Here is a 17,598-nt window from a genome sequence, read left to right as displayed (position 1 = left end):
GCTCATACCAAATGAGCTCATGGCTCTTGGCTCTTCTTGACCTCGTCACAAGTGCCATATGAGCTATTAGTTCTTGTTTTTTGGTAAATATAATATAAATATAAGTAGTTTCAAAAATTTATTAAATACTCCTAAGGGGTTTCCTTCCTCCCTTACCTGTATTTATGACCCCCGGGCAAGGGTGCCCAGTGTTTATTATGTACCTTCAGGAACATATCACTTTAAATGACATTAATTTAATAGTATATGCATTACTCCACAAAGCAAAGTATATTTTTACCCCGTTTCCAAACCGGGGTAATCAGTCATTTATGAACGAGCCTATTAATCATCAACTATATGAGATAATGGAGAAAAACCAAAATATTCGATACGGCACTATTAGGAATAAAATACGATTCCGTGGAACTAAAATGGACGGATAGCCTACAACTTTAGATTTAAAAAAAAAATAATGTTCATACATTTTATAGGCCTACAATTGGTGTTTTTTTTTACTTTTAAAGGCCAATAATGTTTAAAATTATGTGTTTTTAAGAATAATGTTCTTTTAAAAAATAATGTTCATACATTATATAGGCCTACAATCGGTGTCTCTTTACTTTTATAGGCCAATAATGTTTAAAATAATGTTTTTTTTTTTAAATAATGGTTTTTTGAAAATAATATTCATACATTTTATAGGCGTACAATCGGTGTTTCTTTACTTTTAAAGGCCAATAATGTTTAAAGTAATGTGTTTTTAAGAATATTGTTCGTTTTAAAAATAATGTTCATACATTTTATAGGCCTACAATCGGTGTTTCTTTACTTTTAAAGGCCAATAATGATTAAAATAATGTTTTTTTTAAGAATAATGTTCTTTTAAAAAATAATGTTTATGCATTTTATAGGCCTACAATCGGTGCTTCTTTACTTTTAAAGACCAATAATGTTTAAAATATTGCGTTTTTAAGAATAATGTTCTTTTAAAAAATAAAGTTCATACATTTTATAGGCCTACAATCGGTGTTTCTTTACTTTTAAAGCCAAACTGTTATCTGCTTTGTAACAGCTTTGTAACCTAACAAATTCCAATTCGTATGAAGTGTAAAAATTATATTGCCTCAAGGTGTTGTTACCAATTATACATGTTTTCAACTTCCTTTAAAATCTGGTCGTAATGCTAGGGAGATGTCAACATTCTTAATGATATTCTGGCAAACCCCTCAAGGAGTGCTTAAGCCAATGAGAAAGGAGGAAGTCTTGAATATTAAGAATTATTGCTAAAAATCATCTCTTATAACTACAAACTTAAGAATCTTTGGGATTATTTATGGGTATAAGATCTACAAAACGACACAAAAATCAAGGCTGTATGATTAGTACAACCCTTTTAAATAGTAAAGAAAAAATATCTTAAATGGCCAATTTTAAAGGAAACTGATGATAATAAAAAAAAATTCACGGCCAAAAATTTTGGAATCTTGGGGCAAATCGAGAGGCTACTTTACAATTCTCAACGTCTTCTAAAAGTGGTTTATTACTACTTTTAAAAATTAGAGGTGTCCCCACTAATTAATTTTTTATGAAGCTCTAAAGAAAAAATGCAAATTTGTTCGGCCTATTCATGTTAAAGCTTTCAATGAAGCCACAGTAATTTTTTCATCAAAGAATCTGCTTGTGTCTGTTGTTAATACGCATTTCACTGCTATATGAAAATAGCATTGGCTTCAAACCTAAGAGATTGACCTCAATAAGGATCAAAAACGATCTAAGCTCTCCCCCCCTCCCCCCAACGTTCTTTTTTCCAAAAATGTAAGAATAAGTTATGAGATAGCCATTTTGTTCAAAATAGTCAAAAGGGACAAGAAATATGTCTCCAAGGTGGAAAAAAGACCTCCAGCCATCAAAGCAAGGGCTGTAGATTATGTAAGTTACCCATTGTGTGCAGATAAGGTTTTAGTGGAAGGAGAAATTGAAAGTTCAAGTTCCTTTGTTGAAAATCCAAAGTGATCGAAGGACAAAGAGCCCTAACCATGCCCTTTTTCTCCAAATATATTCAATCAAAATTAATAGCTGGGATGGCTGTTTTGTTCAAAATAGTCCAGAAGTCAAATAATAATGCCTCCGGGTTTGAAAATTCGCCAATGTCCACGGTGTAAGGGCTGTAAGTTATGTAAGCTGCTTATTGTTAACCTATAAGGTTTTTATGGAGAGGGGATCGTATATACTTTGAAGGAGGCTCATTCAATTGGAAATCAAAAGTTTAAGTGCCCTTATTAAGATTCAAAAGTGACAGAAGGGAAACCAGTCCCCCCCCCCTCATGACCTTTTCTCCCAGATGGATCAGACCAGAATTGTGTTACAGTTTTTGTGATAATAGTTCAAAGGTCAAATAACTATCCCTCCGGGTTTTTCAGAACTCTCCCACCCTAGCCTTCGAGGTAAGGGCTGTACGTTATGAATTTTGCCCATTGTTAATTTACAGGGGACTCTATTGGAAACGAGGGCACGATTGATCCTAGGTCTCCGAAAAGGCTAAGGGTATGAAGGTAAAATTTTACGGAGATGCTGAGAGGGATGCCAAACATGATCAAAGGACACTATTTTGTTGCTGGTTATTAGAAGGGAATTTCAGCAATACCTAAAGGACGACATGAAACTTTTGGGAAATATTGAGGGGGGATATTGAAAAAGGGCTGGAAGGTCACTAACGCCCTTCCATGTCAATTCAGTTGCCCTCAAACAAATGTTTGTTCGAAATATTGAAACATAATTTTTGTTCAAAATATTACTCAAAATATTGGTTTTACTTTTTTGGCTTGATATTTTTTACTCTTTACTCAGCAATTTTAATAACATATTCCCTTTGAAAATCTGGATACACGTATTATCTTTTGATTTGGTTTTTCACCTCCTCAACTTTTAAACTACCCTATAATCCCAAGTTATAGTATTTATGGTATTCAGACAAACTTGATGCAATTGTATCCTTTTGATTTATTTCAATCATCATGCTTTCAAATTGGCCAAAATTTAATTTTTTCACCTATTTTGTGATATTTATATTTTGATTTCCTCTTATTTTATCATTAAAAAATATCACACAAACCCTAAGTACATAAAAGACTATCGCCCGTTATAAAAAATAACAAATATTGAAAAAAAAGAAAGAAACAAATATATATCATTTAACATAACCCTTAAAAACTCAAATTACGATATCAACAAACCCTTTGCATTACAACAAAGCACTTTAGATACAATATTGTCTTTTTTGGGAAAGATAAGAAGGGGTAGGCTAGGGGATACCCAAAATTTAGTACCTCTTTCCACTGGGGCTTTGATTTATGTTGAAAACAGTTTGTTTTGAAAGGGTAATGGCCATTTTTACAGGGGAAAAAAAATTGTCGTTTAGACTTCGTTTTACAGATTATAACTGTGCTGAACTTGACAAACCTCTTCGTCGACTTTTCGAACTCATCAAGTATGATAACCCTCGGCTTGCTTATGTGTCATCAAATTTAAGTTGTTTATATGGTTCTTTCTCTTGTTTTTGTTGCATCAAGTCTTCTGGCTGGAATAAAAGACAATATCATATGGTAAAAAACTTTAAAATACAAAACAAAAATTGTTTCCATTCATTATTGTTACGCTTTTACAAGTCAAATATTGTTGGTTTTTTTTTGGGGGGGGGGTCATCAGCCCTTCTCAACACCACTATCATCGCGAGTATGTTTTTTATTCATTCTCTTTTTTCTAGTGGATCATCACGAAAATTTTTATTCCATTAGCTTGGTGTCTAGGTGTAGATGCACTGGAATGTGAAATGGTTGCAGAGCTAATAGCAACAAAGAATGTCGTCAATGAATTTGCTGGATTTAGTAAATTAGGTCAACTTAAATCAAGCAATCTCATCTCAGTAAGTTTTATTGTTTTGAGTTATTTTTTTTTCAAATATTCAGGATTTTGGTTTTTTTCAAAAAAATTATTAAAAATATCTTTTTATTTTCAAGTCAAATTTCAGGGATATCACTGCTTTCTAAAAAAAAAAAAAATCTTAGCAAGAAACATCCAATGGTCACGTACGGGTGAATTTCAAGTTCAGATATTGTGACTTTATAAATGTACAGACAAAAAGAAAATATTCATAGGCCACACATTTTAAAACCTTTAAGGGTCATCAGAAAGAAATTAGTTTTGTGGGGGGAGTGCAGAACTGATTTTTTTTGAATAACTTTGTTTTCGTCTGCATTGGTTTATTTGACTGTTTATTTGACTCTTTTTCAGCGTCATTCTTACCATCGTATTTATTTAATCATTGGATAATCCTGGAATCATCACACGATAAAATGAAGTACTTAAGAAAGAAAGGAGAAACGAAACAAACTGTAACAGTTGAATGACATAGAAAACGAACAAGGGATCCAAAAATACGAAGTAGAAATAGTGTTATAATAAAATGATAATTGAATTAGCAAAAGGGTCCAGTTGAAGAAATCATCTTTTCTAATTTGCTTTGATTCGTTTAGCAACAGCAGCGTCAAGATCAGTAACTTCAAATTTAGTAGAGACTTCTATTCTCTTGTGCCATCACGGTGGCAGAAGAAGTGAATATTTGACTAAACGAAAATAAATTGATCCAATTTTGTTATGGTCACTTTTAGTAGGAAATTTCCAGAAAAGGGTAGCATAGAAAAGGGAGCATTTCCAGAAAAGGGTAGCATAGAAAAGGGAGCATTTCCAGAAAAGGGATACGTAAGAAAGAGGGACGGCGTTGTATATGCTTTCTAAATGTGTTATGTTGGGTCGGAGTTTGCACGGCTCGATAGAAGTGTGAGATGTTGAAATTTGTCTTTTAAGTTGGTCAAGGAGTTTTTGGGTGTGGTGGATTGACAAACCTATGGGTAAAATTGGATAAACAATGTGATCAGTGGGCTGAACTACGTTAGAACCATGCGTTATGCTATGAAAACATGACTCAATTTTCAAATTAAACCGGACGACATCCGACTTTGAAGATATAAGTTGAAACCAAACTTCCAGATATTTAGCTTCAGGATTTAGAGAATTTTGGCTATCCTGTGAAGGATTCGGCTAGACCTCAGGAAGTTGTCTGCATATCATACCAAAGTCAAGTCAACTAAAGACTGAATTGGCAAATATAGACGCAGAAATCAGTAAAAATAGACACAAATCTTGGTCATCGAGTACAAAATTGTTGAAACAGATGGGGGAAGTGACTGCTCCTTGACAGGCTTCTATCTTGATCGGAATAAGCAGAGTGTGTGCAATAGGGGGAAACAACTTTTGACGGGAGATAGCTTCAGTCGAATCCGTCATCTGGAATAAAGACTCCGGAGAGAGAAAATGACAGCTAGATTCAACCCACGATTACCATCCTTCTTGACTATATATTATATATATCCTATATATAACTATATATATCCTTAACTATACTACCACTGTTTTTGTATTGCTTATGTCACTGAATGTTTTGACTTTAATTTGAAAAAAAAATTGAAAAACTTGACTTTAGCTCCTCTTAAAAAGTATCTAACCGAGCTTTTTTTTTTAACCGGCAGATAAGAATTTTTGACATATTAAGTTGATTCAAAGTGGAATTTCAGGCCTAAGTCCTGTAAATCCCTAACTGGTGGATTTTTTAGCTAAGAGCACGGTATTTATTTAGCCTCTGAACTAAGGTAATGTTGCACCAATCGTCCCTAAGAAGATTAAAGCATGCATTTAATAACTAAATACTCCTTGATGCAACACTAATATCTACTTTTTGTGTTTATGTCAGTACTTCGAGCATCTGTAAAAAACGTTCACCCCAGAAACCCCAAATCTTTCCCGAACAATCACAGGCATTTACAAATGCTGATGGCTCAGGTTGTAGAGGGAATACAGCGGTTGGAGACCAGCAGCAAAACGTCCAGGTCCCTCGGAAAAGGTCCATAATCCGTAAAGTATTTCAGGCATTGTGTAGCGTAATCCCAAATCGAAATTCCTGGAATTTACTCTTTCAATGTTTTTTTTTCTTTTGTTTGTTGCGACAATGTTTATGATTGCAGTATTATTTTACAAAAAATTTCAAGCTTGTAACTCCATGGCCCTTGTGTTTTAGGAGTTCCTCTTAAAGAATTGGGACAAAAATCAAATTTTAGCATTAAGAATGGGATATTGACGAGTTTCGTAATTAGAGTTCCGGTTACTATTGGGACGAGTTGGTCCTTACTTATGGGTTTGAGATGGTCTTGATGCCAGTTTTTAGGTTTTAGTTGCGAAACCTAGTGAAAATAAATAAACAATTTTTTTTAGAGTCGGGGTGAGGGGATAGCAACATTCGCCATGTGTGGATTTGCCAATCCTGGCTCAATTGGAATTCAGCTCGCTGTTATTGGAACAATGGCACCAACCAGAAAAGGAGACTTGGCTCGCATAGTGATAAGAGCGTTCATATCCGGATCAATGACATCGTTAGTGAACGCTTGCATAGCAGGTAAGGCTGTTTGTATTCATACAGTCATACTTACTTTAAGCATTAAAAAAAAATACATTGTGCCGTCATGTAAAACCAGTCTCCTTTCAGTGATTTTGAATTGAAGCAGTATTTTCATAGCAGGGTAACATCACTGGTACCAAGTAGCAGCGCTAACGTTTTCCTGAAAATATTGCTTTGTATATTATATTCTCAAGCATTCATAAAACATTAAAGTTATTAAACGACAAATTTATGTTGCTGTGAAAAAGCTATGTCTAATGGATTGGTAATGTTAGGCTTGCAGATGCTAGGATTAATGATTATTCCTCACAAAGTGAGGAATAATACAGAATAAAAATTGGCAATTGGTTTTCAAATAGTTTCTTTTAATATTTGTTCGTAATGGAATCAACATACAATGAATATACAACACTAATCCCGGTAAAGGCTCCTTGGCGAGTGAGGAACGAGGAAGGAGCAGCTCTTCTTCATATACAGAATCATTTATAATAGTTTTAAGTTTAATGTTGCTCCCTATATTCAGCTGAGAAAAACTTTTTTTTTAATTTAAATCTAAAAGAAGCATAGATTATAGCGTAAGACTTAAGGAAGTGGAGACGTTTAAAAAAGCAGTAATCCCCAGGTCAAGACATCAAACAGTTCGTGGTAACGAACTGTAGTAAGGAGCAGCCCGGCTCAATAGTAACCGAAACTCTAAAAAATGTAATTTTGATACCAATAGTTACATCGAAAGAATCACATTTTAATGCTGATTTTAAATATACAAGTTTCATCAAGGTCAGTTATACCCATCAAAAGTTACGAGCCTGAGAAAATTTGCATCATTTTAGAAAATAGGGGGAAACACCCCCTAAAAGTCATACAATCTTAACAAAAATCACACCATCGGATTCAGCGTATCAGAAAACCTTTTTGTAGAAGTTTTAAGCACCCATCTTCAAAAATGTCGAATTTCGCATTTCTTGCCAGAAGACAGATCACGGATGCGTGTTCATTCGTTTTTTTGTTTTTTGTTTATTCCCAGGGGTGATCGTATCGACTGAGTGGTCCTAGAATGTCACGGGAGGGCTCATTCTAACTGAAATTAAAATTTCTAGTGCCCTTTTAATTGACCAAAAAGATTGGAGGGCACCCAGGCCCCCTCCCACGCTCATTTTTTCCCAAAAGTCACCGGATCAAAATTCTGAGATAGCCATTTTATTCACCATAGTCAAAAAACCTAGTAAATAATTCTTTAGGGACGACTTACTCCCCCGCAGTCCCATGGGAAAGGCTGCAAGTTACAAACTTTGACCTGTGTTTACATATAGTAATGGTTAATGGGAAGTGTACAGACGTTTTCAGGGGGGATTTTTTTGGTTTAGGGGGGAGAGTTGAGGGGGGGCTACGTGGGAGGATATTTCCATGGAGGAACTTCTCATGAGGGAAGAGAATTTCAATGAAGGGGACGCAGGATTTACTAGCATTATTTGAAAAAACAATGAAAAAATAAATATGAAAAGTCTTTTCTACTGAAAGTAAGGAGCAGCATTAAAACTTAAAACGAACAAAAATTATTACGCATATGAGGGGTTTCTAAAAATACTTTAGCATAAAGAGCGAGGTATTTAGGAAGAGATAAATACTTGCCTCTTTACGCTAAAGTATTTTTAGTAATTTCAACTATTTTTCTACGGCCTTTGTGATTCAGAGGTCATTCTCAAGGAGTTGGGACATTTAAGCTTTAGTGTAAAGAGCGAGGTATCGACGAGGGTTGAACCCCCTCATATACGCAATAAAAACATACGAATATAGAAATTTGTTACGTAAGTTAATTCGTAAGCTATGTATAATTTTTATCAATGAAAACGTTTATAAAAAATTAAAAGTTCTAGTTGCCTTTTAAGTAATCAAAAAATTGGAAGGGAACTTAATTCCAATTAATTAATATGCAAATTTTATTTTAATTATTTATGTCCGGAGAGCCAAGATCAAAACTTGCATTAATTCAAAAACGTCCAGAAATTAAATTAAAAAAACAAGTTTTTTTAAATGAAAGTAAGGAGCAAGATTAAAACTTAAAACGAACAGAAATTACTCTGTATATGAAAGGGGCTTTTCCTCCTCAACGCCCCGCTCTTAAGGCTTCAGTTTCATACCGTTTTAAAAAGTAGAGTTAAGAGAAAGAGTCAAACTTTAGCGTAAAGAGTGCGGCGTTGAGGAGGAAAAGCCCCTTTCATATAGCCTACGGAGTAAATTCTGTTCGTTTTAAGTTTTAATGTTGCTCCTTACTTTCATTTAAAAAAATTTGTTTTTTTATTTAATTTGTCTAAGGACCTGACTAGTACGTAGAGAGTGACAAATCAAAACCGTCTATGATGCTGAGTGCGTTGACAAATATTTTGAGAGGGAAATATGAGAATGAAAATATGAGAGTGAATATGAAAAATATGTGAAAGAATATGGGAAGAGTTAGCAATAAAAATTGTCTATGGTGCGTAGTGTGTTGTCAAAATATTTTGGACATTAAAATAGCATTAATTTACGCCTATATATTTACAGGAAATATATATATATATATATATATATATATATATATATATATATATATATATATATATATATATATATATATATATATATATATATATATATATATATATATATATATATATATATATATATATATATATATATATATATATATATATATATATATATGTATATATGTATATATATATATATATATATATATATATATTTGTTTAACTAAAACTATTTTTTTCAGGTATTCTACTGGATAACCCTGGCGTCAGCGGTGGTAACCCAATTAATTGACTCATTATTTTTATTTTGTATACTATTTTAATTTTCATTATATTATATTTTAACGCCCAGTTAGTCGTAATTATAAATGTTTGAAGAAAATACGAAATAATTAAAAAAAAATTGCTGAAAAATAGCCTATCTAGTTTATTTGGGATTTAGGAGAGAACCATATCCGCTGCCTTATGAGGAATATTTGCTAATGTTAGCCCTACTCACCCCCTAGAAGGATTTTCTAACTTCCCACTCCCCTTGAAGGGTCATGTCCGCTTACAAGTATAGAGAGTAGTATTTCTACAACAAAACTTACTTGTCACCTGGGGCGTAATTTACTATGGGACAGGGGGACTCCGCCTCCCAGACCTTGGTTTGCTCCTTAGACCTGAGTTTCTTCCCCAGATGAAATTTAGTTTCTTCGAAGATATTGCAAAAATTAACATAAGGCTGCGTAATTCAAGCATCAACAGAAATGGACCAGTTTTCTTCAGTGTATATTTATTTTTTTAGAACTATAAAGTATTTTCATAGTACTTTTATAGTACTCTCATGGTAACAAATAGCTTATTTTTCATTTTTTACTGTCATTTTCATTTAGTTTGTGAAAATTGGCTCCAACTTTGCCCCCCCCCCCCTCCCCCCGGGATTTTGACAAAATTATGCCTCTGGCTGGTAGCGCATTGAGAATTACTCGGAACCCAGATGAAATTGCTCATCACTAGAGAAATTTAATTTGGTTGAAAAAGAATCTTATGTTTTTTTTTCTGGCTACTTTCAGAATTTTTTTTTTCTTTTTTTTATGTTTCTTAGCTTAAAGATAAAAAAGAGAGCATTTTAGTCTAAAGTAATGCCATCTATATTCTTTTTGTTATTTTGTTTCCGAGGCAGAGAAATCGTATCCCATGTGCATAAGATCTTTTATAGTCTCCTGTTGTTACAGAAATTGTCGCTTTCTATTTACTCTTTTCTTGGTTGATAATAGAAAGTTTTTTTTTGCTGGTCAATAACCCTTGATTAAAAGTATGAAACTAAAAATGAACAGAAATTACAATAAATAGCCGAGTCAAACTCAAAACGAGAAAAAATTAACATGAGTAGGGCTGATAACCCCCATGCCTTCTCAAGACGAGATCATAATTTAAGCTTTACTGAAAACAAACAAACAATAAGAGAAAAAAAAACAAATGACCATGGATTTTAAGTTAAATTAGCATATAAAGATATTTATTCCTTAAAGTGTTGATGATTTTTTATTTATGAAAGTAAGAAAAGTGGAAACATATAAAACGTATTTTGTTTTTAGCAACGTACAAAGTCCTATGGGGCTTCATGCTCAGGGCTGGATTTAAAATTTTGACGCTCCTATACCCAGGTGGTTTAGCAGCTCTAGTTTTGCGAAATTTTAAGGGAAAATTCCCCAAAATTCGAGAGTACTGAACAGAACAACTTTGTGCTAGAGTTCCCTCCTTACTATAATTTCTTTTTAAAGCTTTTGAATTGTTGTAATCCCTTGTCAAAATATATGCCAGCATTTTCGCAATTTTGCTCTTTAAGCAATTTCAAGTCTTTTCATTCGAAGGTCTTTTCAAAGAAATTGGATAATTCAATCAAACCTAATTTCTAACAACAAATACAATAGCTAATAAAATTTTTTTTAGCTAGGTTATAATTAGGTTGGGTTCCGTTATAAATAGGTTAGAAATACATTAAAGAAAAATAAATAACGCAGTTGTCATTATATCGAAGTAGCTAAACTTCATGGGTATTAATAGATGGTTTATCAATGTCAACAGCTAATTTGTAATATCTAAAAATTACATGGCAACATTGTTCAAGTGGAAGCTGGAAATGTAAAATCTCCATCTTCTTTTTTTATAAATAGGTTAGAAATACATTAAAGGAAAATAAATAAAGCAGCTGTAATTCTAAGCAGCTGAACTTCATGGGTGTTAGTGGATGATTTATCAATGACGACAGCGAATTCGCAATAGTTACAAATGGCAACATTGTAACTATGTAACTAATGGCAACGATGGCAACATTGTTCTGGTGGAAGCTGGAAATTTATAATTTTCACGTTCTTTTTTTTAGCTAATGAATCTTTTTTTGCTAGATCATAAATAGGTTGTATATTGTCACAAATAAGTTTAAAATAAATTGAAGGAGTATAAACACTAGTAATTCTATGAAAGTAGCTTAAACAATCACTTGCAATATAATTAAAACTTTCCAGTTTCAGCTCATTTTTTGGTAAGAAACAGGTTATTCTGGTATAAGTTAGTTCATAAATAGGTTACTAAGTTATATTTTGTTATAAATATGTTAGAACTAGGATAAATAAAAATTAATTAAATACCTTTTAATTCTATTAAAGCAGCTAAAACAATTGACAGCGAAATCCTTTAAACTTCCAGTTTGAGCTGATTTTTCGCAGTATTTTCACTGGCCGAGGAGTCAAAGAAATTATTGAGAAACCTAACATTCAAACTGAGTTGTCTTGAAAGTTTAAAATAAAAAGAAAACAAGAAATATCTTCCAAGTCCCATAGACCTGGAACCAATTAGGATTCCAGTAACAGCACCGGTGCAGCAGGGAATCGGCCATTTCTAATGGGGGCGCTTCGCCCCTCCCCCCCCTGCGCGCGTAAGTCGTTACGCGCCATATTAGTTACGCGCCATTGTAGTTGTGTCCCTGTGTACCACCTATGAATATAGATAGATTTATATATGTGTTTTGAACTACGTAAAACTTGCGAATATACAACATTCTTGGCTTTCCCATTGTCTGGTCATATACAAAGCCTTATGTACTTATAATGACGTCATATGCAAACGCTTTTTTTTACAAACAAACAAACATGCATACACACAACTCGTTTTTATATAGATAGATAGATAGATAGATACAATACAAATTAACTGCGTAAAACTTGCGAATATACAACATTCTTCGCTGTCCAATTGTCGCTGCATATACATAGATTGTCAGGTTTACCGACCCTCGAACATGCAACGTACAATTGTCCATGGGAAAAACAATCAGTATTAAGATCTATACCACATTTTTCTAATGATTGACCTTGAGCTTTGTTGATGGTGATTGCAAATGCTAATCGAATTGGGAATTGCAATCTTTTAAATTGAAAAGGCAGATCCATTGGAATCATGGGAATGCGAGGAATAAGAACAGCCTCACCCTCAAAAGGCTTTGTCAAGATTGTGGCCTCTAATACGTTTTCCATGTTTTTTTTTTACGGCAAGTCGCGTGCCATTGCAAAGTTTTGATGGGTTGATATTTCTTAACAGTATTATTGGTACGCCTATTTTTAGTTGTAGCACGTGTGGACTAATGTAATTAGTCCACATTATGTAATTAGTCCACAGTGAAATAATGTAATCCAAAAACTGGACTAATGTAATAGGTCGTCAACGTGCCAGGTACAATCCACCACAGCACTGCCTATTCACAGAAAAGTGATTTTAAAGCAACACAGGAATTCCATGACTACTTGTAAACTTTGAGATGTCTCCCAAGAATGGCAGCTAATAGTTCGGTATCACTTCTCTCTTTCTTTACTTTTGGCCCATCAGTTGCTATCCTATGTTTGGACCTAGAAGCGCTAAAGCCTTTAATCCAGCACTGATTATGGGTTTTCCTTAGTCGGAATAGCAAAGACGAATCACAGGGAATTAGGCAGAAAAGTCAATCAAATATGACATCATACCCCAGAGAAGCAACTTTTCAAAAGAAACTTGTGTTATACTATCTTCAAAAGATGAGTGTGTAGCATCATTGTGCATAATTATGATGATTTATTTTTGTCAAAAATTGCCTATTGTTTTAATATTTCATTTAGTATGGGCTAGAGTTTGCTCCTTATTATAATATCTTTTTTAAAGCCTTTGAATTGTTGTAATCCCTTGTTAAAATATATGCCAGTATTTTTGCAATTTTGCTCTTTAAGCAATTTAATGTCTTTTCATTCGAAGGTCTTTTCAAAGAAATTTGATAATTCAATCAAATCCGATTTCTAACAACAGTTTCTACGAAACTTCAAAAATTTGGTCTTCTAATTTAAGGTTTCTGTAATGGTTACGCGACAATATGATTGCTGATTTTCCATCATCTTCGGTAGACCTTCTTCTACTTAATGGGTATCCATCATTTCCGATAATTTTGTTAGGTACTAAAATTCGGGGATATTGCTTGGTGCACCTCCCTCTGTCCATGCATGGTGAATTTTCATTCAGCTCACCGCAAGATCCATGCATCATATTTTTTACCACAATGTCATGTAATCCCCTATCGACATCTACATCAAGTATTTCAGTGGAAATCTAAAAAAAGGGGAGAACGGCTACTGATCAATTTTTTTTTTCAGTTTTACGATGTTTTTCAATTTTTATTTTAGGTGGAGATAAAATTTCTTCTTCTTTTCCTTTTCTTCTTTTCCTATTCTTCATTTCCGCATAGAGAATTTTTTTTTAACCAAACAAAATTTGAAGTTCCTCCTTAAACTTTAAGTAATTTTTCAAAACTTCAGGAATATTAAAACCTTCAAAATTATAACCCACTTGTACATGGCTATCATCTGTTCTTATCAAATTGCGGCAAATTGATTTCAGCGTGTTAGTCGTTTTAAAGGCAAGGCTACATAGTTTCCAAAACCAATTCCTGGTTTGTGCCACTTCTAATGTCCGCTGTTTTACTAACCAAGTTAGCATTGAAAGATACATATCTTTTTCAGTCTTGTGACCAAAAAGAGGTTGCGACCCAAAAACATAGAACTCTTTGAGTACAACTGCATTATTTTCAACAAGATATTCAGTTACGGCGACATGTTTTTTATTCGTTGCTAGCATTAAGGGTGTTCTATTGAAACAATTTGAGGCATTTACTTTGGCACCATTTGAAATAAGCTGCTTACAAACAGCTAATTTCCCTCGGTAAGCAGCAAGGTGTAGCGGTGTGACATTATCATAGTCTAAGGCATTTACGTTGGCACCATTTGAAATAAGCTGCTTACAAACAGCTAATTTTCCTCGGTAAGCAGCAGGGTGTAGCGGTGTGCCATTATAATAGTCTAAGGCATTTACGTTGGCACCATTTGAAATAAGCTGCTTACAAACAGCTAATTTCCCTCGGTAAGCAGCAAGGTGTAGCGGTGTGACATTATCATAGTCTAAGGCATTTACGTTGGCACCATTTGAAATAAGCTGCTTACAAACAGCTAATTTTCCTCGGTAAGCAGCAAGGTGTAGCGGTGTGACATTTTCAAAGGTTAAGGCATTTACGTTGGCACCATTTGAAATAAGCTGGTTACAAGCAGCTAATTTTCCTCGGTAAGCAGCAAGGTGTAGCGGTGTGACATTATAATAGCCTAAGGCATTTACGTTGGCACCATTTGAAATAAGCTGCTTACAAACAGCTAATTTTCCTTCAAAGGCAGCAGAGTGTAACGAAAAAAGAGTGTATGCGTTCCTGAAAGACCTTATTCCTGAAAGACCTATCAAATCATATTGCACTATCATATCACGATCGTATTGCATTTTATTTTAATATCTCAGTCACAACCAACTAGAATTTGTTCTTTACTATATCAAGTTCATAATACCTAAAAGGAAATTCTTTTAAAATTTTCAGCTATTTCTCTAATCGAATTAAAAAAATTCAAATTTCTCCTCAGACACCATAAATATTTTTGCAATTTACATGATAACCTTAGCGATTATGAGCTGAGAACTAAATTAAAATAAAATTTAGAGTGAGGTTTTCTTTTTGCTATGGAAATGTAAAACGTCATTATACAAATTTCCTTTACACAATCTACTGAAACTTTTTAAAGATCAAATAAAAAAACAACTTTTTTTAAATGAAAGTAAGGAGCGACATTAAAACTCAAAACAAACAGAAATTACTCCTTATATGACAGGGGCTGTTCCCTTCTCAACGCCTCACTCTTTACGCTAAAGTTTAACTCTTTCTCTTAACTCTACTTTTTAAAACAGTAAAAAACTTTAGCGTAAAGAGCGGGGCGTTGAGGAGGAAAAGCCCCTTTCATATAAGGATTAATTTCTGTTTGTTTTAAGTTTTAATGTCGCTCCTTGCTTTCATATAAAAAATACTTTTTTTATTTTAATTTCTGGACGTTTTAATTAATGCATGTTTTGATCTTGGCTCTCCGCATATAAATAATTTAGACGAAATTTGTATATTACTTTTTTTTGGCTAAATTGCTTTCTTATAGTTTTATTCGGAAGATTTTGAGAAAAAGGAGCGAGGGAGGAGGCCTAGTTACCCTCTAATTTTTGATTACCTAAAAAGGCAGCTAGAGCTTTTATTTTTTTACGAACGTTTTCATTAGTAAAAAATATACATAATTTACGAATTAACTTACGTAACAAACTTCTATATTCGTATGTTTTTATTGCGTATATGAGGGGGTTCTACCCTCGTCAATACCTTGCTCTTTACACTACAGCTTAAATTTTGTCCAAATTCCTTAAGAATGACCCCTGAATCACAAAGGCCGTAGAATAAATAGTTGAATTAACTAAAAATACTTTAACGTAAAGAGTTACGTAGATTATGTAAATATACGTAACCTACGAATTAAGTTACGTAACGAACTTCTATATTTGTATATTTTAACATATATTACGTATATGAGGGGGTTCACCCCTCGACAATACCACACTCTTTACACTAAAGCTTGAATTGTGTCCCAATTCTTTAAGAGTGACACTGAATCACAAACGCCGTAGAATAAGTAGTTGAAATTACTGAAGATACTTTAGCGTAGAAAGCGAGGTATTGAGGAGGAGACGAATCCCCTTATATACGCAATAATTTTTGTTAGATTCAAGTTTTAATGCTGCTCCTCACTTTCAGCAGAAAAAACTTTTCATATTTATTTTTACATTGTTTTTTTAAATAATACTAGAAAATCCTGCGCCCCCTCATTAAAAAGTCTGCCCCCACGAGAAGCTCCTCCATGGAAAGATCGTCCCATGTACCCCCCCTCAATTCCCACCCCCTAAACCAAAAAAAAATCCCCTGAAAACGTCTGTAAACTTCCCAGTAACCATTACTATATGTAAATACAGGTCAAAGTTTGTAACTTGCAGCCCCTCCCACGGGACTGCGGGGCACTAAAGACATAGTTATTAGGTTTTTCGACTATGGTGAATAAAATGGCTGTCTCAGAATTTTGATCCGGTGACTTTGGGGAAAAAATGAGCGTGGGGGGGCCTTGGTGCCCTCCAATTTTTGGTCACTTAAAAAGGGCACGAGAACTTTTAATTTCCGTTAAAATGAGCCCTCTCACGACATTCTAGGACCACTGAATCGATACGATCACCCCTGGAGAAAAAAACAACAACAAAAAAACATATAAACACGCATCTCTGATTTGTCCTCTGACAAAAAATGCGAAATACCATGTTTTTGTAGATAGGACCTTGAAATTTCCACAAAATGGTTCTCTGATACGCTGAATCTGATGGTGTGATTTTCGTTACGATTGTATGACTTTTAAGGTATGTTTCTCCCTATTTTCTAAAATGAGGCAAATTTTCTCAGGCTCGTAACTTTTGATGGTTATGACTAATTATGACAAAACGTGTATATTTAAAATCAGCATTAAAATGCAATTCTTTTGATATAGCTATTGGTATCAAAATTCCATGTTTTAGAGTTTCGGCTACTATTGAGCTGGGTCGCTCCTTAGTACAGTTTGTTACCACGAACTGTTTGATATTATATTATTGAATCAAGTCCAATTTCTAACAATAATTTCTACTAAACATTAATTTTTTGGCTTTCTTTTTTAAAGTTATTGAATTGTTGTACTCCCTTGTCACAATATATACAAATAGTTTTGAAATTACCAGTTGTTTGCTCTTTAAGCAATTTAATTTAAGTTTTTCTATGCATGAAAACCTTCAATTTTTTACCTAAGTATGTCTAAAAATCTACTCATTTAAATTTCTAAGAGTTCCAGCTTTATTTCCATTTTTCATTTTGCAATGTTATTTTCGCAAGATCAGATACATCTAAAAATGTTCTATCAACATCCCATTAATTTTTCTTGACAAACAGCATCAGAAAAATAAGACTATCATTATTTTGAAAATTTATGAAATGCAAGATTGCCATAAATACAGTCATGAAAAAGACAGAAAAACATGCCAACAAAAGCTCAATTTTTGGATGAGCTAGCAAAAAAATTAAAGGAATTTTACACTTAATACATCTCTCGTTGACACTAATATTTTATCAAAAATACTTGTTTATCTATATAAAAG

The 17,598-nt window shown here is 33.6% G+C and overlaps 2 protein-coding genes across 9 annotated transcripts in view; one reads left to right on the top strand and one right to left on the bottom strand.

Moving 5' to 3' along the window:
• LOC136030452 (sodium/nucleoside cotransporter 2-like) overlaps positions 1-9,366 on the top strand; it is a 126,086-nt gene extending 116,720 nt beyond the window's left edge. For 7 of the 8 annotated variants that reach the window (XM_065709452.1, XM_065709455.1, XM_065709449.1 and 4 more), the window contains 3 exons: positions 3,746-3,904; positions 6,307-6,487; positions 9,258-9,366. In XM_065709452.1, coding sequence (XP_065565524.1) covers positions 3,746-3,904; positions 6,307-6,487; positions 9,258-9,307 — 390 coding nt within the window. In that variant the 3' untranslated portion in view covers positions 9,308-9,366. The remainder of the gene's footprint in view (positions 1-3,745; positions 3,905-6,306; positions 6,488-9,257) is intronic. The other variant, XM_065709453.1, reaches the window with a different exon arrangement.
• Positions 9,367-13,776: 4,410 nt separating this feature from the next.
• LOC136030682 (ankyrin repeat and SOCS box protein 8-like) lies at positions 13,777-14,841 on the bottom strand. The gene has a single exon (XM_065709748.1). It carries the CDS (start codon positions 14,839-14,841, stop codon positions 13,777-13,779), a length of 1,065 nt encoding a protein of 354 aa, XP_065565820.1.
• Between the last annotated feature and the right edge of the window lie 2,757 nt (positions 14,842-17,598).

This window comes from Artemia franciscana, chromosome 8 (assembly GCF_032884065.1).
Source record: "Artemia franciscana chromosome 8, ASM3288406v1, whole genome shotgun sequence".
NCBI lineage: Eukaryota > Metazoa > Arthropoda > Branchiopoda > Anostraca > Artemiidae > Artemia > Artemia franciscana.
The sequence above is the reverse complement of the archived record's forward strand: the minus strand, read 5'-3'. Positions and strand labels throughout refer to the sequence as shown.